This window comes from Hesperophylax consimilis, chromosome 23, assembly GCF_061612785.1.
Source record: "Hesperophylax consimilis isolate HC1 chromosome 23, BYU_Hcon_1.0, whole genome shotgun sequence".
NCBI classification, from domain to species: domain Eukaryota; kingdom Metazoa; phylum Arthropoda; class Insecta; order Trichoptera; family Limnephilidae; genus Hesperophylax; species Hesperophylax consimilis.
The window spans coordinates 25,925,627-25,947,861 of NC_142858.1; the positions used below are offsets into that span (position 1 = coordinate 25,925,627).

The 22,235-nt window shown below is 34.0% G+C and overlaps 1 protein-coding gene across 1 annotated transcript; it reads left to right on the top strand.

Annotated features, from left to right (window-relative positions):
• Positions 1–958: 958 nt before the first annotated feature.
• LOC149412493 (band 7 protein AGAP004871) lies at positions 959–21,390 on the top strand. Its single transcript, XM_089645716.1, has 6 exons — positions 959–1,081; positions 3,023–3,095; positions 9,778–9,860; positions 11,062–11,321; positions 13,939–14,119; positions 21,271–21,390. The coding sequence occupies exons 1-6, from the start codon at positions 986–988 to the stop codon at positions 21,388–21,390; spliced, it is 813 nt and encodes a 270-aa protein (XP_089501842.1). The 5' UTR covers positions 959–985.
• Positions 21,391–22,235: the final 845 nt, after the last annotated feature.

Here is a 22,235-nt window from a genome sequence, read left to right on the forward strand (position 1 = left end):
ACTTTTCAACCAGTGCTGTTCATTCGCTTGTCAACCAGCTACTCTTCATCACACTCTATTACAATTACAAATTACATGTGTGCTGTACATCCACTTGTCAACCAGCTATTCTTCATCACACTCTATTACGAACACTTGTGTGCTGCTCATCTACTTGTAAACCCGCTACTCTTGTGTGCTGTACATCCACTTGTCAAGCAGCTACTCCTCATCTCACACTATTACAAACACATGCGTGCTGTACATCCACCTGTCAACCAGCTACTCTTCATCTAACGCGATTCTATTAACCCTTTAAGCTAATTTGTCGCTCGTTGTATCTCTCTACTGTGGTTGTGATAATTACGATTTAAACCGTGTTAGAAGAGAAAACACCACGGTTTTTATTAAAATCTAGGATTTAATGACAGTATTAATTAATTAATTATGTTGATATGAAACGACAAAAAAGTGAGATGACTTCAATGTTTATAATATATTTGTCTAATAAAATAAGTACGTTTTTTTTCGTTATTAGTAATTTTAATTACAAAAAACGTAAAATGAACCCCATTTTATTTATTTTTTAATGTTTATATTTAAAAAAATTAACTTTTATAAAAACACATGCTTATTAAAGCGTATTTTATCACCTTTCGAAAACAGTTTTTAGTTTTTCGATACGTTCAGAAATATTCCATTTATTTTGATTGTATTGCAAAGCGGAAATACTATGTACTTCTTTCAGAAATATTCCATTTATTTTGATTGTATTGCAAAGCGGAAATACTATGTACTTCTTTCAGAAATGGCCTGGGGCATAAGGAGTAATAAGTTTGTACTTTACACAACAAACATAGTAATATTACCATTATTTTTACAGATTCCGTTGTAATGTACGTGTCGCGTGTCTTGCAGGCATTAGGCAATGCGTTACTCTTACCTATCTTTACAATGGAGTGAATAGACGATTGTTTTACATTTCTTGTCTTCCGCAGTTCCGGACATGGACGAGTCGAAGCTGTGTGGCAAGATCCTCGTGGGCTTATCGTACGTGCTGGTGGGGCTCACCATGCCGTTTTCTTTTTTTGTATGCTTTAAAGTGAGTATTTAACACTTTTCGTGTCTTATGACAATAATGGTCGTGTAATTTGTTTATCTAATACAATTCTTGTATTGCGGCGCTTTTTGTATTATGTTATTACATTTGTGTATGCGAACTCGCTCAGATTTTTAAAAAAAGAAAATATTTAATTGTATAATATAGGGTTTTCCAATAAGAGGTGTTATTTTGAAATCAAACGTAAAAGATCAATGGTTTCGTTGCTTGTGTGGAACGTAGCGCCGTTTTGTTGAAAGTAAACGTTGTCCAGCTCAATACTATCTAATCTCGGCCATGAAAAATCATTAATCATCTCTCGATAGCGCAATCCATTCACCGTAACTGTTGCTCCAGCCTCATTTTCAAAAAAGTAAGGTCCAATGACTCCGCCGGACCATGAACTGCACCAAACAGTCACACGTTGAGGAAAGAGAGGATTTTCAACAATAACTCTTGGGTTTTCCGAGCCCCTGATGCGACAATTTTGCTTGTTGACGAAGCCACCGAGGTGTAAATGGGCCTCATCACTCAATGCGATTTGCATTTGATTCACTCAAGTGTATTTTAATAATTTCAATGTGTTGTTGAAGCGTATATTGTTCCATTTTTATTAATGACGTAGTTTCTACTTGTCAAATGTCAAAAAATGACAGCTTCAAAAGTAACACCTACCGAAATAGCGGGCTATTCAAAATAACACCTCTTATTGGAAAACCCTGTATTATGTTATATCGTCAAGAACACTCCAGTGTGTAGATACTGTGCATGTGATATTTTAAACATGTGCATGTGATGTGATATTTTGTTCAAAAGCTTAAATCTCCGAAAACTCTTTACCGATTGCTTTGAAACTGACACAACGTTGCTTTCATAAGTTATATAGATGTCACTTGTGACAGGTAAAAAGTCATTTTTTTAAATAGCGCCATCTGTTGGACGAAAGAGCAACACGCGCTATTTTTTCTCTATCAGCACATAGCTCAGTGGCTCAGTCTCTCAACGTGGCCGGGTACAGCTAGTACATTATAAATACAAACAGCGAATAGTATTAAAATTATTTTACAATGTTAGCGTATATTTCATGGTAGGTATTAGGTATATTGAATAAATTTAAATGCACTGAATATATTTTTGTGGTGAGCGATATCTTTGATATTTTTTGTGTCAATGTAAAGTTTGTTCCCATTTTTCTATAATAAACTCAAACAGCTAACAATAATTTTTCGACATAGTATATCGTATTGCGGTATTTACGACGATATCCTACCTACGATTAGTGAATGTCTATTTAACTCAATTTAACTAATGAGAAAAACATTTGCCGATGGAATTGTTGTCGAGCTTTATCGGTCCCTACCGTACACCCCTCGTAAAGCCCAATGTATGTTTCCTAAAAGTGTGGAAAAACTAGACAAAATTCAAAATTGTTTATTCCTAATAGATTTAATTTTTTTTAAACAGGGCGTGAAATTATTTCTAATGATGCAATTATAGTTTCAAAATTGAAAAATATGTCATATATTTATATATCTTTGGAATGGGATGATTCAGAGTTTACATATAAATATATATGAATGATGCCATTCCAAAGTTCAAGAGTTCATATACGAGTATATATATATACATTTAACTTGGGTTCTCCTTAGTAGAATCTCGTTCAAACTTATTTTTGCCAGCTTTTAAAATTCAAAAGAACGTCTATATATTTTTTAGTGTAAAGTCCACCGAGACACATTGAAAGTTTTATAAAATATTTAACGAACATTTATCGATTAAATAATTGCAGCGAGCGACTGTCTTTGCGGGATGGATTGAATAAGTAATTATATCGATTGTAAGAATTCTAAATGTTTATAACACTGGTATTGTGTGGAGGGAGAGGAGTATTATAAGTCATTTGACCTGAAAAGCTACTGCATTATAAACGAGGGATCTTTGCAGGTGGTCCAAGAGTACGAGCGGGCAGTCATTTTCCGCCTCGGAAGACTATTGTCAGGCGGAGCCAAGGGACCAGGTACGTATTAATTATTCAGAATAATTCACCCATGACAATACATTCAACAACTTTTGGTGGCAATCACGTATATACGCACTCAAACATGTACGAATTAAATAAATAAATTTCCATTCAAATTCCAAAGAGTTCCAATCGCAATCGGGATTTGGTGCAGTTCTTAGCGCGGTTGATTCCAGTTCCTGAGAAGGATGGTTTAATTCTTTGTCAAACTAATGACAAAAAACAAGATTTACTTATAAGATTCAAAATATATTTTAAAAGCCCACAGTTTCCCTGGGGAGGAATGTTCAATTCTCAGTAAAAAAAAGTGTTTTAAAAACTTAGGATCTACTAACGAAAATAGTTAGACGCATTGTAATAAAAAAAGTTTCTTACTTTTTGATTTTATTGATATTATATTACTGAAATTATTATCGATCTTTATGTTTATTTTTCATAAAGTAAGTTAAAATTTAAACAAAAAATAAGTACCTAATTCATTATAAGAATCGAGTAGTTTGTATGTACGTATCTCGGTATGTAGTCACTATTTGATTAACTGTATCTACTATGCCCCCGAGTCACGAGTATCTACATATCGATTTCTGGTTTTTTGGTGACATATTATACATTTAGACTAAGCAAAGTGTGTGTGAATCAATCATTAAATAACAACGGAGAATGTGCTTAAAGGCTACAAGGTAAATTAAGTACCTAGGTAAACTTCTATATTTACACGTAGAATTTCAAAAGTTCGCTTGTGTTGTCAAACAATTGTAATATTGTTTACCAAAACATTCACTAACAACACAGCCTAAAGCTATGTACTCACGCTTGTTCAAAATCGATGGTTTGGCTCGATCGAGCATGTTGACTTGGAACTATGCTCGTCGTATCGAACAGCTCGATACGAGACGCCGCTCAGTAGGTTCAAGGATTCCTCGGGAAGTTACTAATTCATCGTCTAGAAAAATAAAATCTGGTGCTTCCCGCTCATCTTATAGCAAAAACTTTTTATAACATTTACAAACCATTATTCATAAGATATTTAATGGTAAGGTCAAAACAAAAGGGTAAACTAAGGTAAACTTGAATTCCTAGGATTCCCTCTAGAAACATTTAAGATTTTAGTAAAACGTTCATCATAAATAATTAAAATGTCGCGTCGGGGCAAATCCCCATTATCAAAGTATTGTGTCACCTCAAAAAAAAGCGTTTCGAGCCATGGACGACAAACGTTAATACAATTAACATCTTAATATAATTCACACTCCACACTATTCGGTTTTTTAAATACACACTTTATATTTATTATTGTAATTTTTAATATTATGTATATTACATACATTATAATATTATAATGTAAAACCAAAAACAGCCTTTCCTCGTCATAAAGCTCTTGTGTTTGGTGAGGGAATTCTAACTCAATTATAAAAAATCAAATAAGAAAAACTAAAATATTAGAAATAAAAGAATTTATTCATAAAAATGCAAAAATCAGTCATTTTAAATACATGTAGTGTAGTAATGTTTTAAATATTTATATTGAGGGATCAGTAGGATTTATGGGTCCAATTCTACCGAACTGAACCCTCTGATATGAAAATATCTGGAGTTGGTGAATTATTTTCCCATTTGATCTCTGTTGATTTGACGTTTTGTTTTTGTATTGTTTTGTATTTATTATGCTTATATAATGCACTTGCATAATGTGGATTGACTAGATGATCATTTGTGGAAAAGTGTGTGGAAGGGTTTAGTTTTTTCAGTGAGGAAGATTTAACCCGGACATCCAGATTTAAGTCGGCAATTTTGAAAAATTATTTCGACAAAAATATCTATCAATAACAGATTTTAATATGTATATTTTTAATAATTTCAGATATGTGGATTATTATAGTAATTAAAGATAATTTTTCAATTTTAGCTCGAATTATTAATATTCACGAATATTTTCAATATTTTTATATTTGAAGGAACGTTGTTAAAGTATGTTATACCTAGATCGCGATAAATATTTTTAAAGTGTTTGTTATTTTAATTTTACTCTGATATCTTTCTGATATATTGAATTATAATTTATTTATTTGCTTTACCTTAAGAAAATGGTTGTTTTTGAATATTTTTTATACATTTTGTCTATTGTAAGTACATTGAAAATTGAAAAAAGAATTTCGTTAGAAAATGTTAATTCTGGATTTATTTATTAATTTATAAATGCAACAAATACCTATATTTAAAATAAAAACTTTTTTTACGCAATAAAATTACAATAATCATACGAGTACTATTGCATTGCGCTTACAAAAAAACTCAACTAATTTATTAAATTAAAACTAAAAAAACCTTCCCACCTAAATATTCCAGGTATTATAATAATTTTAGAAATGAAACATAACATACGTAATATTTGAGAAATAGGAATAATATAATAATAATACGATCCATTGTTTTGTTCTCCAATAAATCCCCCAAAAACATTGTAAAACAAAGCTGTGTACATTCGGTCCCATAGTTATAAGCAACAGACAACATAAATGGGCTGCACGCCATCTAGACATCGGTTCCATTATTTAACATGCAAGAGACATTGGTTTTCCATCGAAAAGCGCGATTTAATTGGTACCGTAACTCTCCTTTATTCAAATTTAACCATTAAAATTTTCGAATTAATCCAGTATCGTTATCCATTAAAATTATTTTGACACAGGGTGTTCTTATGGGTAACGTATGTCCTGTAAAACAACACGACCAAAGTGTATAGCAAGTTCTTGAATTCGCCCTTTACTTAAAAGGTAAGCGGAGAGGTTAGTCTTAGCATCAGACAACATAAATTTTCCATAGTATGAAGTTTTGGAAACATATTTTTAACCAAAATAACAACTATTAAAATTAAATAAATAATCACAAAAGAAAACTAAAATTGATGTAATTAAAGTATCTTTATTAGCCATTTTAGACAATAGAAATTTAACTTATTGGTGTAAAATATAAATCGGATGTAAACTTTTTTGATGGATAATCAAAATAGATTGTAAATAATAAATTTAAAACAACCCCATCACCTTTTCCCACCCCTAAAAGGAGTATTTTGATACTTCTTAATGAAACTTTGCATAACTTACGTTAAATTAAAAATATGAAAATTACTGACCACATCTGAACTCTACATAAAGCCCAGTCAAGCCCGCTACATCAGCTATATATGTAAATAAGTGTACCGGTATTATTAGTTTTTTATACAAATCTACGGTTTTTAGGGATCGATGCAATTTTGCACATTAACTAACTAACTCATCATCACTCCGATTCTCGGCAGGGACAACTCGGTCTTGGCACAAACTCCTTGCCTCATTCACATATATCCATTTATCATACAAACTATTCTATTATTCTGACTCTTGACATGGACCGACTCAAGTATCTGATTCACTTGATCGTGCCATGTCTTCCTCGGGCGTCCCCGACTTCTGCTACCATTCTCATTTGCGTCATATATTATCCTTGCACTCCTTTCTTCGCTCATTCGCTCTACATGCCCAAACCAACTAAGCCTCCCTTTCTTAATCTTACTCATTACGCTTCCATCAGCCTTGATTTTTTGCTGATCTCCACATTTCTCACACGATCATACATGGTTTTACCAAAAGTACGCCTCAGTGATCTCATTTCTACAGCATTCAGTCTTTGCACACTTGATTTTATCTTTGCACACTTTAGTTGGCTCACTTGATTTTCAAACCCAGAGGAAGGTCAATGTTTACATAAGACTTCTTTAAAAACTTAAAAGCTCAAGGACCAAAAGTTCAAAGATCAAACCTCAAAGCACAAAGTAAGTTCAAAGCTCATAGTTTTAAGCTAAAAACTTAAATAATATAAGATGAAATAAAATTGTAGTAAAACGAGGCGTATGCGATGAACGATCAAATAGGTGTAAGGAGAATGTATTACGTGGACGTGGAAGGAATGGTGTCGAGCTCGCCCTATAAAGATATGGCACGATCAAGTGGAACAAATACTTCTCTATGGTTAAAAGTGGCGTATGTATAAGGTTGATGTTAGCCAAAAGCAAAAGATTAAGAAAAGTACGCATAGATTGTTTCGACATAAAGAACGGATGAACGAGAAAGGAGCGCAATGGAACTATATGATGTGGAATGGTAGATGTCGGGGACGCTCGACGAACACATGTCATGATCATGTGAATCGAATACTTGAAAACATAAACTTTTTCAATAAATATGAACAATATTTTTATTTCCATCTTACCCTTATCAAATCTGGGTTCACTTCAGCTGGTCAATAAAATAAATTAAATTTATGTACTTTATCACTTATGCTTTATTAAACCGTCTTCTTACCAGAACGTGTCACGTATTAGTTTAAAACTTAACTTCGATGAATTTACTGTAATACGCGAAAACCATAAATATTGTATCACACTAGGTAAACATTTCCTCAGCCTTCGATGTTTGTTCGAAAGTTCTGCCGAGCGATATTGAAATTTAATATTCTGTATTTCCTAGACTTATCTATTAATAATCTCTAAATTGTATAAAAAAATGTCTGGGCGCTTAATTCTTCTAAACTACGCAACAATCAATTAGAAATTTTTTTTCCGGAAGTTTATATTTATATAATACACGCATATTATACTTAAAAAAAGTAGAGAAAAGTCGATTAAAAGTCGAAGTTTTGTAATCAAGTCGTAAGCATATATTTTTTCGTGCGCTTACATTGTTAACGCTGGCTAAACCTTATGAGATACATCAAAATAATGTACTACGGAATTGTATATCTTAAAAAGGCCTCACAACCTCAAAACTTTACTCCAAACAATTTTTAGGTCCCACAGCCACGGGGGACACGTCAGATAGTAGGTAATAATATACTTTGATAATTTGCATAGCGCCGTTTTTGAGAAATTTCACCTAAAGGGCGCTGTACAAATAACATGACTTACAAGGACCTATCTAGTACCTAAACAAACTTACCTTCAGCTATGTGCTAACAAAAATTGCCATCATGATAAACTAATAAAAGATTATATACATATTTTAAATGCCTGAAATCGGAACATTCAAGTCAGAGCGATAGGTAGGTACTTAGATGGGTAAACACGACCTTTTTAGGTCCATTCTGAATTTTTACGGACATATTATTATAAACGATAGGGAAAGTGAAATGATAAATAATAAAAAATTGCAAAATTTTTAGATAGCCATTTTTATGAATATCACCTAAAAGAAAATGGGTTAAAAACCTGAAAATAAAATTGACCCACAGCGCGTTTTCGATTGATAGGTGTATATGATTTTATATTTATTTCCAGAACACGGTCGCACTATTGATATCCAGACCGAAGTTGATGACATAATAAATCAGAAATTGATATACGCTGACAATACTGTCGCATCTATTTATGAATTTACATTCCTAAACTACGTAAAAGTTAAAAATACTAATAAATTGACAATGTCGAATTCAAATATTAGCTTTAATATACATCACAAGCAGCCCCCACATACTTTTTAATATTAAAAGAGGAGTTAATTAGTTCACGAGGTAATTAGTTATAACTCCTAAACAGAGGCGGCTCTGGGGATCAATGCGCGGTGGGTGATTAGAAAGAAATGTGTGACTTATCTTTATTTGATATTGTGAAAATTGCTAACACATTATTATCTATATCAATTTGTTTTACGTCATGAGTCCGCGACTCAAAATTCATATTATTATGTTAATATAGTAAATTAGAAATAACCACACAATCCATGTATTTACGGCAAATTATTTTAAGACGATACATTTTAATGAAGTTATGCACACCATAAAATAGTACAAATTTAAGAAATTGAAACGCCCGTTAGCTGTATCCAAAGATACTGGGTGCGAAGCTAAGAGTGTGGTGGTTCCATGATGTAAAGCGACGCGACGTTTATCAATTCCATTTAAATGTAGTATTTCGATAACTATAACAAAGACTAAATAAAAATTGTATTCTCCACAAATCAGTTCCAATTTTAAAAATTTCAACTAAAAAAAAATTTCTGGTAAAACATTATATTACTGGAAGTTACTTTTTCGTTTGTCTGAATTCTCCAAACAAACACTTATATTTCTAGAGTTCGTTGAACCTGAGTAACAAATAAACGGAATCACAACCGAAATCAGTATTTTTATGTTTACGTACGTGAAGATGTGGGTTCGCGGGGTAAAACTGTTACAAAATTTAGACAGATTCAATTTATAAAATTACATCGGCGTTCCGGATTTTCCCTTAAAGTAAAGTCACAAAAAGCGGGAAAAAGTAAGAAAGTTCTTGTATTATTTCTCCACCGTTCAACGACTTATTTCTCCTGATAAAGCTTCAAAGAGAGCGGTAAGTTATGAGTAAGTTGTACTTACTCTCTAAGGTTTGTATTTCAAGTTGTGTTTTCTGATTTTTTTTAGAAATATACATTCCCAGGTAACGAAAAACGCATGTATAACGTCATTCACACACAAAGTGTTTGCATTTCATGAAATACAATCGATTAATTTTCAGGTATATTTTTCATTCAAAGTCAACTGTTTTTTATTTCATGTTCTGTTTTCTATTTTTTTTAGAAATATACATTCCAAGGTAAATAAAAACGAATGTATAATGTCAATTCACTACGTGTTTGCATTTCATGAAATACAATCGATTAATTTTCAGGTATATTTTTCATTCTACCATGTATCGACGCTTACGCGAGGGTGGACCTGAGGACTAGAACATATGATGTCCCACCACAGGAGGTAAGCAACATTATTTTATATTTATTCATAGGGATTATCGAAAGATCACTTGATTTTTTTTACATCATTGCTGTGTGTTTTGCAAGCGGTTGCAATACAATCACTGGGAGAAAAACACATGAAAATGGCTGATCATGATCACAGATGGCTGATGTAATTTTTTTTCTGCAGATAACTAGACTTATTTTCGTTTAATTCCAATATTTTTTCAGAGGTTTTAAAAATTCATAGCTTAATTTTTTTGTAGTAACGTGGTGGAAATCTTGTTTTTTGCAGTAGCTCGTACTTTGACTTCATTCAATACCGTTGTTCAAAATGATCTTACGAACGTGTACATAACATGTGTGTAATACTCTTTCATGATTCCTCTGCCAGTTGGTTCCTCGGACACTTGGTCCCATAAAGGCAAAAATTGTTATTAATTTACACTTCTCTCTAACGTGTGCAGAGAGGATTTACGGCAGAACAACAAAAGTTGCATGCTTTAAAACGACACAATACTCTAAAATGAAGTCGGAATCTTAACGACATTAGTGAAGAAGACGTCTACAGAAATATGCGTTGCGTGGCTTCGGTTTATTGGACAGAACTATGGTCGAATTTGCCCTAGCAGGCCTAAAAAATTGATCTTTCATTGAGGTTTATTTTGATTAATTCCGAAAAACGTTTTACTAAATTCTCAGATGTTTCAAAAATAATAACTCTGGAATATACTAATTTATTGTCTGGTGCTTACCGCTTATATTACATATGAAAAACGTTTTAAGAAATCTTCAAGACGTTTTACAAAAATATTTTTATCGTAAGTTACTGTTTTTATTCATCTTAAATGTACATAAAATTTAAAAATTATTGTTATTTTCGGAATTGGAGCAAACCCCCTATTATTATAGTCTTATTTCGCCTTTACAGGGATAGTCCCCCGGGGGACCGACTGTCAGGTGGATCGACTATCGGGGGAACAACTGTCGGGGGATCAAGAGTCAGGTCACCAAATAAGCATGTCCGTATTATGATTTATTTTATGGTATTATGGCATACCTGCACTTAATATGGTTATCGTGAAGTGTTAATCTGGAGATACTTACACAAAGCAAAACATATAGGCATCCTTGGTTATTTGGGCAAAGCACCATGTCTGAATCATCAATCCAAAATTTAATTTAATACGGATAGATAGATAAAAATCTCTATTTCCCAGGTGCTGACCAAGGACAGCGTGACCGTGTCCGTCGACGCCGTAGTGTACTACCGCGTGTCCAATGCCACCGTGTCCATCGCCAACGTGGAGAACGCGCACCACTCCACGCGGCTGTTGGCGCAGACCACGTTGCGCAACACCATGGGCACGCGCCCCCTGCACGAGATCCTCAGCGAGCGTGAGACCATCTCAGGCACAATGCAGGCCGCGCTTGACGAGGCCACCGACGCTTGGGGCATCAAGGTCGAGAGGGTCGAAATGTAAGTGATTTTTATCAGAAATAGCTTACTTTTGTTTCTATGTTCAAATACATTAAACCCCCAGCATAATTTTTTTACTTTTGGGAACAGCTCCCTTAGGTCTCGTAGAAATCTTTGTGTCTCCCTTACTGTCATGGGGAGAAATATGATCTAAGTTAGAAAGAGAAAACACCACGCTTGATATTCAAATCTAAAAGTTAACCACACAAGAATTCAAATGTACACCTCCGTGAAACCAAAGTTTTCAAAAACGGAACGACGCCTCATTCGGCCAGCTCCGTGACTTTTTCGGCTTCCTCTTCGGCTCTTTCCGCCCGGCCACCAAAACTCTGTGCTGTACAATTGCTTCTACTCTCAATAAATTTGGCTACGGATATCTTTTAAATGATGATGAAGTATTAATTTCTTTGTTTATATTAAAATAATAAAAAAAATTGTTTAATTATCAAAAATATAAAAGCTCTTTTACTTATTTTTTTTAATTCCTTCAATAAAAATCAATTCCGATGTTTCACATCTGTCTGGCTTCCGTCACGGCTAGTATTTTTTCCACATGTTTTATTAATATATTTTTACTACAGGCAATCGGAATAAAATTTATTATCAAAAGCAATTTTTGACATAATAAAAAGGACAACCCTTGACGTCCATCGACGGATGATTAATTATTACTTGTTTCTATAAATAATGGTATTGCGTCATCCATAAGTCGGTTTCTTTTTTATTATCAGTTGACGAAATGAAACTTATTTTAATAAGCAGTTTTATAAACAACAAGTGGAAAGTGAAATAAATAAAAAATTAAAGTTTAAAAAAAATTGAACAAATCGAGAAGGTAACTGGTTAAGTAGTAATAGGTGTTTTGAATTATTTGTCTCGCGTGTAGTTATTTATGTCCCGGAATTTCAGTTGCTCTTTAAGCTCGCTATCAGAGATATTTAGGTTTGTCAAGTTGCTCTCTGTTACAGTTAACAATTACAAGATAAGCTGGATGATAGGTACCATTGAAGATTACTGAAATACCGGTGCTATGTTGGGATAATTGTAGTGGGTGACGCCAGTAAAATCCGTAAGGGCGCCGTGTTAGGTTATTATCAGCTCCTCGGCGACTTGGAAAGTCGGACTGCTCCAATTCCACCTACACAGAACCGGCCCTGTACCAATCGATATTATTAAAACTTGCCAGTCAGAATATATTTAAAAAAAGAAACAAAGGGTAAGGTTAAAGCCTAAGCATTCTACTTAATAAGTACACACATAATATATTAAATGTCATTAGCTTAAAATGACACTCGAAGGTTTTTTATAGTACTCGACCTATATTGGGCCATTAGTTATAAAATAAATTTTGTTGTCATGCCATTGTTTTTCGATAAAAAATTGTATTTTTTTATACCTACATCTATTTTAATTACACTTTTGTTTTTGCGAATGAAACACTCAATCATAATTCAAATTGAATCACAATTCGTAAATGACTGCAAATTTTGTCAGTGGAAATTAACCTACTTCCCGACATCCAATCAAGCTGAAGCTTGGCAAGTAGACTCGTTGTCGAAGATGATAGATAATGCATTTTTGATGGCAATCACGCATACGAATTTCTCTGAAATTGTGAGACATTACAGCAGTTTATAAACGAAATAAATGTCGGTCCTATCCAGAGATGTGCTTTATTTCAAATAAATCCATTTCAAACGGAAATGCAAAATGCAAAATGGGTATTTTCCATTTTGCATTTTAAATGCTTTTCTTAAAACCATTTTGCATTTTGCATTTTAAATGCTTTTCTCAATGCATTTTCCATTTTAAATGCTTTTTTGCAACATTCTTCCTACTATCTCCACTCATCTTTTTTTCATAAGCCCCAAATATCAGTCGGTCCTCAACCTCGCTATGAGAGATAATTTACATTTGTCAAGTTGCTCCCTGGTAGGAGCCCTGGCAATTGAGTGATACCATTACAAAAAATACTGAACATAGGGCCATGACGCACAGTGAGCTGAAAATCGCCTTTCATAGACGTAGAGACTTGAATTTTCAAGGGTTTTTTTTTGCTAGAAATGGATTCTGCTGATCATTACTTGGCTATAAAATTTCGTACGAAGCAATTGCGTGTACACATGAAGGAATTATCATTTTTTAAAGAAAAAATTGTATGGCACTGACATTTAAAATGAGGCTATCTCTGGAATCACAAGTTTGGCCATTCTATACTTACACACAGATATACTACTATTTATTTGTATTTTTTGACATACTTCGTATTGTGGCGCAACTTGCTATTTTTTTTTTAAATTTCCAAGTTGAAAAAAAAACTTTTTTATGTTGATGATTCATTTTAATGCTTAAATGCCACCACCACTACACCACTGCTAAGTCACCAAACGTAGCTAACCACTTGGGGTGACCTATGGCAGAGGTGCCGATGTAATCATCTTTCACGCAGTCTATTTACCATTTCCTTGATCTGCCTCTGGATTTTGGTGTCTTCTCATCTGGAATTCTATCAACACGTCCTGCCCATCGTAGTTTTTGCAATATGGGTAAACAGATTGGTGTGTAAACTGGATATTAAAATAATATATGATGTCCTTGTACGCCTTTGTTTGGCCAGTAAGGACGTGCGCCTACCCGTGCAGCTACAACGTGCGATGGCTGCCGAGGCAGAAGCGGCCCGCGAGGCGCGCGCGAAGGTGATCGCGGCAGAGGGCGAGCAGAAGGCGTCACGCGCCCTTAGGGAGGCCTCCGAGGTCATCGGGGACTCGCCCGCAGCATTGCAGCTCCGATATCTACAGGTAAATTTACCTAACTCTTTTTTTCCATGAAGTTAACTTATTGGATTTTTTAAAATTCAGGATAACATTGGATAAAGCCAGAGTAAAAAAGTCTCAAAGTGGTATACGGTACAATAACTGTATCGTACCTATTTACTTTTATAGTATCTTCGAACATTCGCATTGCGACTAGAGTGTTCCCGCTACAATGCGTTTTGTATGGGCGAGCCTTCTAGAAGATTCTCGTAGCATTCTACACGTTTTATTTCCATTATTAAATAAATGAAAAGAATTTTTACTTAAATCAATTAATTATTGATTTGGTAGCTAGACTATCCATGTACTGGTATAATTTTGGTTATAATTTGAGATTTTCACGGTCAAAAGTATTATCATGATTTATTGTTGGGGTATTATTCCTTCTATAGCCAACTTTTCAGACAGCGGTGTTCATTATCGGGGCATAATGTACTGAAGATGGATACTGTAGCGTTGGCTAAAGAAAGAGGTAGCACAACAAGGCACAATACCCCAAAAATAAATAACGATATTAGTATTATTTATAGAATAACACATATTATATAAAGTCCGTTAAGACCGAACTACAATAATATGGACATTTTCCTATTTAAATGTCGCCATGAAGTAAGTTTACTTGAACCGAAAAAAAATCTGAAGGAATATAAAAAAGGGCTAGTAATAAAAAAAAACGTAATACATTATTTGCGTGTAAAATATGGTCACCTGAATATAATACGTGTTGCGTACCGATAGATTGGTACTGGACGAATGGATTGTAATTTTAACGAGGTAAAAATAATAAAACGATCGTATTTATTTAACAAGGAAAAATTGGTGTGGGAGGTGGAGGACTTTCTTGTGAAGGATATTGCTTCATTTGGAAGTTCTGGTTCTCGAAAGTTCCGTTGGTACTGTAAATTATTTATATATTTATTTAGAATTTACGGCACAAGTGCCATGTACATACAAAGTTTATATTTTATTTTTTTACATATACATAGTGCAGTATTAAATTTTGATGAGAAAAATTAAAGAATTAAATTTAGTTAAAACATAACAAATAAAATTACAGTAAAGAAAAAGCAATGACAATAGCCTGTTATGTAGTGACCTTATTAGTAGTATAAGTGGCGTTAAAATGTGTTATTACTGCAGCTTTATACTTTACAAGGGGAATATTAAAAGTATCTGCGATTTTAGCATAAAAGTTCCCAAGTGTGTGCAATCTATTTATAACTGAGTTATATCCTGAGACTGTAGTATAATTGTCACAATAATACATACTAGAGGACCTTGATCTAATGGTAGGTACATGAAATTGAATCATCATTAATATGTCAGGGCTATCCAACTGATAATTTATAATTTTGTATAAAAATATAAGATCAAAAAATTTTCTTCTATCACATAACTTAAGCAATTTCAATGAATGTAATAAGAAATCATAATCTATTGTTTCTAAAGGAATTCCAAGCCTAAAATTAATACACCTTAAAAATTTGTGTTGGACTCTTTCAATGGTATTAATGTGATTATTAAAGACAGGTGACCAAATTGTAGAGTTGTATTTTAGAATACTTCTAACGAGAGATGTGAACAGAATTTTTAATGTGTTGATATTTTTAAAATCCTTGGAAATTCTTACTATAAAACCTAACATTTTCATAGCCCTGTTAGCGATAGAAGTTATGTGAGATACAAAGCAGAGTTTCTGATCAAACATTATGCCTAGGTCAAGTATTTCGATTACAGAGATTAAGTCAACATTACACAATGAATAATTATACATTATTGGGTGTTTGATTTTGTGGAACCTTATAACTTGGCATTTGTTAATATTTAGTTGCAGTTTATTACTAAAACAGCATTTGAAAGAGTTGTTAAGGTTCTCTTGCAAGATTATGCAGTCGTACACATCATTAATGACCCTAAACAACATCATATCGTCAGCAAAAAGTAAAACTTAGACATTGTAGAAAATGCTGGTAACGTCAATGATGGATAGGATAAATAATAAAGGTCCCAGGTGTGAACCTTGTGGGACTCCACTGGTAGCAATAAATTCATAGGATAGACAGTCATTAATCTTAACAAAAAGTGATCTATCAGATAAGTAACTGATCAACCATGCCAGTAAATTACCACTTATCCCATATTTTACAAGTTTATTGATTAGTATTTTGTGGCAGACCTTATCGCACGCCTTGGAAAAATCGGTATATACAGAGTCTACTTTGACTTTGATAGAATGGCAAATAGAGTAATTAGCTTGGTTTACAAGCTCTAGCTCCTTTATAATGATGGGCATGATTTTACAAGATAAAATATTAATTTACAAGTTTGTGGTCGTTAAATTTTGCGGGAGTTGGTTGCAATATAGTTTTAGTCCTTCCTGAGGATTTGTTTGGGCTTTTTATGTATAGTACGGACTCTTTCGTCATACCGGGCGAGTTTATTTATTGAGTTATTTTTATGATTGGGTATTCCGGCGTAAAAACGCTCAGCTTGTTTAATGAAGAATTCTCTCAGCGTGGGAATGCCGGAGTCTTTATGAATTTGTGAATTTCTCATCCAACGGGGGGCGCCGAGGGCTAATCTGATGGCTTTATTTTGGAATATTTGGAGCTTTTTTAAGTGTACGGGAGCAGCGTTTCCCCATATGGGTGCTGCGTAGGTGAGCATGGGTCTGATGATGGCTTTGTATATTAGTAGTTTATTTTTCATCGCTAATTTACTGTTTTTACACATCATGGGGTAAAGGGCGTGTAGGGCTCTGGTGGCTGATTTGAGTTTGTCTTGGATATGGAGGCGCCATGTGAGTTTGGAATCTAATGTTAGGCCTAAGTATTTCATGGATTTGCGCCACGGCACATTTTCTCCGAACAAATGAAGGTTCGGCGGACGTCTTGGGATCCTTTTGGTGAATATAGTGGCTACACTTTTGGTGGGATTTACTGAGATTCTCCATTTTTTGAAATATTCTTCTAGTTTTGTAAGATGGGATTGTACTCGGCGGGTGCAGTTCATTGAATTTACTGAGCTTGAAACTAAGAGGGTATCGTCGGCAAATTGTGCCATTATGGTGTACCTATCATTGGGGACAGGTACGTCGCATGTGTATATTTTATAAAGGACGGGAGCGGCCCTTGAACCTTGCGGGACTCCGGCATTAATTTTCCTTTCTGTGGAGCGGTGGCCGTCTAATTTGATAGTGAAGGTGCGTTCGCTTAAGTAGCTATGTACGTATTGTATCATCGCGATCGAAAAGCCTTGTTCATACATTTTGAATAAAAGGCCTTCGTGCCAAACTTTGTCGAATGCTTTACCGATGTCGAGGGAGACGGCTGTTGAGTGAACTCGGGTGTTAAAGCCGTCCGTTATGTGTTCGACTACGCGGAGAAGTTGGTGCTGTGTTGAGTGGTTTTCCCGGAAACCATGTTGAATATCAGGGATAAGTTGTTTTTCAATAAGGGTGTCGTTGATTCTGTTGACTATAATTTTTTCCATTATTTTTCCTATCGAGGGAAGCAGGCTAATTGGTCGGTAATTTCCTGTTTCCTGTTAGTCAATGCTGTATTTATGTAGTTTACATATACTGTAAGGTTTGTGAAAGTAGATTTAGATGAGACAAATCCATGTTGGCAATTGGTAATAACGTGTTTGATATTAGAGGATATTTTGTTTAGAATGATTTTTTCAAAGAGCTTAGGTATACTAGGTAGAATACAAATAGGTCTGTAATTGCATACATCATTTTTAGAACCCTTTTTGAACACTGGAGTGAGAAAGCTAGATTTTCAGCTATTGGGGAATTGACCTGTTTTAAGAGATTAGTTAAAGATTAAGTACAATGGATAGGATAGACTATTTACACATTTTTTTAGAAATATGGGTGGGATATTATCGGGACCAGAACTTGTTTTTGGTTCCATGAGTTTAATAGAGGCGATGATATTATTGCGTTCAATCAATAGATCAGATAGTTGCAAGTTAATATCAGTGAAAATGCAGGAACACTGTCAACAGAGATATCATCCTCATATACGCTTTTGAAAAAGTCAGCGAATAGATTGACAATATCCTCAGTTTTGGAACAAGTCTTAACACCATAGTTTATAATACTAGGGATGGATGCATAGTTGTTTTGTAATGATTTTGAATAATTAAAAAAAGATTTAACATTAGATTTTATGGAGGTTTCAACATCTTTTATATAATTCTTGTAACATTTATCTGAAATTACAGCGCACTGCTTACGCAATTTGTGAAATTCAGTATAATCATCGAGTGTTCTCATTGTTTTGAATTTATGGTGAGCAATCTTTTTTTTTTAATCTAAGTTAATAAGATCATTGGTGAACCATTTATGAAAAGTTTATGTATTACGTGAAGTAACAGGAACATGACTTTTAATAGCTTGTTTTAAGATACAGTAAAAATTTTCGATATTGTCATTTAATTCGCCATCATTCAGAAATGACCAATCAACATTTAGTAGGAAGTTACAAATTTCAGTGTAATTTGCTTTATGAAAGTTATGAGACATTAATTTGATTTTAGGATTTTCACATATGGTGTTCTTTATGGTTATATCTAAGAATGGATGGTAATTGTCCAAGGGAAGAAGAATTTCTGAGGATTTAGTTGTTAGTTAGTCGCCTGCAATGATTATTTTTGTTTCGGGATATTTAGACATTAATATTTGAATTTCATCCATAAGGTTTCTGTAAATAATTTGATCAGATTGTTGAAAATTGCTCCGAGTTTCAAACCAATTATAATTTAAAAGAGTTACTGATTTAGAATATAGATGTCGCTAGTTTGCACCTTCTTTAAAGGCAACGAAACTAAGGTATTAAAGTTCCAATGTTGATTAGGGAACTCACTTCTCTTCGATAGTTTCTAGCTAAAGGAACCCAAAGTGACAATTATATTTCGCTCTCCGTTGGTGGAGTGATCTCCACAAAGTGTCGGTAGCAATATAAACTTTGGAAAAAACAACAATAAATTCGGTGTAATTTCAACTTCCACAAAGTGTTTTATTTAAAGAGGAATCTACCCTTTTGTTCTTAAGCATAATTTAAACACAGATGAAGGAGGAATATAAACACAACCTAGAATGATTTTTCTATTTTTGTTTGTGTTAACCACACTAAAAATATGTTCCACGTTTTTGTAAGTTGTAGTTAGCTTCCTGTAGACTAATGTCTTAGAGATTGCTAACAAAACACCACCACCTCTTGATTTAGAACTGGTATTCTTGTTTCTATCCAATCTGTAGATATTGTGAGTAGGTAGCCCCAGTTCTGCTGTATTGATATCAGAGTCAAGCCAAGTTTCTGTTAGAAAAAGGTCATCGTGTGGAAGAGTTGGTGCAGTTGTTGAAAACTGATGAAGTTTAGTACGCATCCCACGTACGTTCTGATAGAAGCTACTTATTGTTTGTTGCGACCTTAGTTTTTTGGCGTCGTAGTTACTATTTTTGGCAAGGAGTTTATGTATTTAATTGTTAAATTCACTTCACCATAGTTTATGCGGTCTTCCAATTCCTTCCTTAGGTCTGCCAATTGCCTTCGCTGTAATGGTGTCTGATCAGATTTGATCTGGAACAGTTATGCTGTTTTTTTTTCTGAGTACATCAATGGCTTGGGCGGGTTTGTCAAGTTTAACTTTTAGGGGTCTGGGTTTGGCCGTTTTATTGATCCCCAGACGAAAGGTTGTGATGTTGTCTTTAGTGATGGTTGAGTTTAAGGCTGTTAGTGCGTTAGATATTTTTGTCGTATCGTCTGTAATTTTTTCAATTTGGGAACAGGCCAAGCTTTCTAGCAAATTGAAATAATAATATTTTTCCAACGTTTTTTTCTCTCCTCAAGCTCGTCAGCAGCTTCGCACGTGGATAAAATTGGTTAGTTTGAAGATTCATGCTGTTATTTAGATTCTAACAATTTTGATGAGACCATGTGTTCATACGACTTCACCTGTCCCTCGAGGATTCCAACTTTGACACCAACATCCAGCATGGTGCCAGAGAGGTTGGAAAGTTTGTTGAGTAATTTAGTCATCTGATCTTTAGTTAGTTTTAGTGCCGGATCAGTAATATTACTATATAAAGCACTAATTTCCTCCTTAGCCTTGTTGATATATGATTGTGCATCAGTGGTACTCATCTTGCAATTAGATTTTGTATATTAATAATTTGTATAAGATGCAGTGACAACCCTGTTCATGCGTTGTCTATAGTTTATAGATGTACATCTAGCATCGTTTCATAACACGAACTGTTTTGTGATCACACACGACAATATTTAATGTATATTTACTTGCCGCTGATAATGTGTACTCTTTTACAAACTTTTCAAGAGATTAATTATATTCACTACTACGAGAAGCCAAAATATGCAAGTACATGCGATGACGACAAAAATCAAACTTCCAAACAAAAAACACTTACTGTGGGATTCTTTTTTCAAACTTTGAACGTTGATACTTGAATTTTTCGACCTTTATGTAACAAAACAAGGGAAATGGCAATATAGGTAGGAACTGGATTGTTGAGATAATCATAAAAGCTTTTCAATATTAAACAACCTGAATAAACTAGGTTCACGAAGAATGAAGGCATGCTTGTTCCAAAATATAACAATAAATACGGAAAGCGAACTCTAGAATATAAAGTGCCAAAAATATTCAACATAATAAATTCAGATAAATGCTGTAAACATGGGTCATAAGTAGAAATACTTTATACTAGTTATCACTATCAATTAATAGTTGATATCCATTGTCATGCAGATTTAGTGTTGTTTTAGATTATCTGCGTTTATAATTACTAACAATATTATGTATATTTATATTTAATAATAATATTATGTAGGTATACATATTTTACATTGTAATTGAAAATGTACCTCCGTTGACAAACTGCTTAGTTGTAGTTTAACGGGGAAAACTTTAAAGACCAATTTAAAAAAAATTGGTAATGATCACTTTGATCATCACGTTGACACAATTTATAGACCATTTTAATGTTTAAAAAAAAACATTTTTCATTCATTGATTACTATTCCAGATATTGTCCCATTAATCTTCAGTGAACACACTGATGACACTTTGCCCTTCCAAATGAGGTTAATTATATTTATTTTTTTCAGACCCTCAACACAATTGCCGCAGAAAAAAATTCCACCATAATATTCCCACTGCCGATTGACATAATCAGTTACTTCATTAAGGCCAAAGAAGCGTCGACCAGTCGCCAAAATAACATCTAAGAACACACTGTAATAAGTTTTCAATATTTTGTCGAATTCACGTTTTTTAAGTATTTAATTGCAAATATTCCCATAATATCATCACCGAAACAAATTATTGAACAATTTTACTTATATACATATTTTATATTTTCTAAAGCCAACGACATTCTTATAGTTAGATTTATTAAACTGCTGGACCAAAACGACATATTATGATTTAATTTTTTTTCATTAACCCCACAAAGGAGTCCCTGAGGAAAATAATATCCCTCAGGGTAAAAGTAATATTTTTGGATGTTGCGTGGAGAAAGGAAGGAGAGTTCTGGAAAGGTAAAATGTATGAGGGTTCGGTAGGAACCTAAAGATCAGTGTGTCCAGGAGTGACTCATAGATTCAATTCAATTAGTTTATTCCTTTAAAAACATTACAAAATTACATTTTATTTCGTTTTTAAGTACATTTGTAAAATGGTATTACATAATAAGTAAGCGGTGTATAAACTATACCAGCATCAATAGAGCTTGCCTTTTAAAGGCAGCTTCACCTTCAGCTAAATATGTCGATATCCGAATTGATTCTGTTCAACAGCAAGACTGCTCTCCCCACCGGCATGACCTGCAGGCAAGTTGGTCCTGCAGGCCGGGAGATGGCACAGTCTATGCTGTCGGTGACGGAGATAACCACCAGGAACATAGAGACTAATACTCTCCATGATAGTCGGATTTTCAAACCATCCACGAATCAGTTTGAAGAAGTGTGATACAATATGCACATCTCTTCTAACCCGTAGATGGTTCATACCGAGCATGCCCAAGAGAAAGTCAGTAGGATAGAGCCACGGGTAGTAGCCATACTCCCTCAGG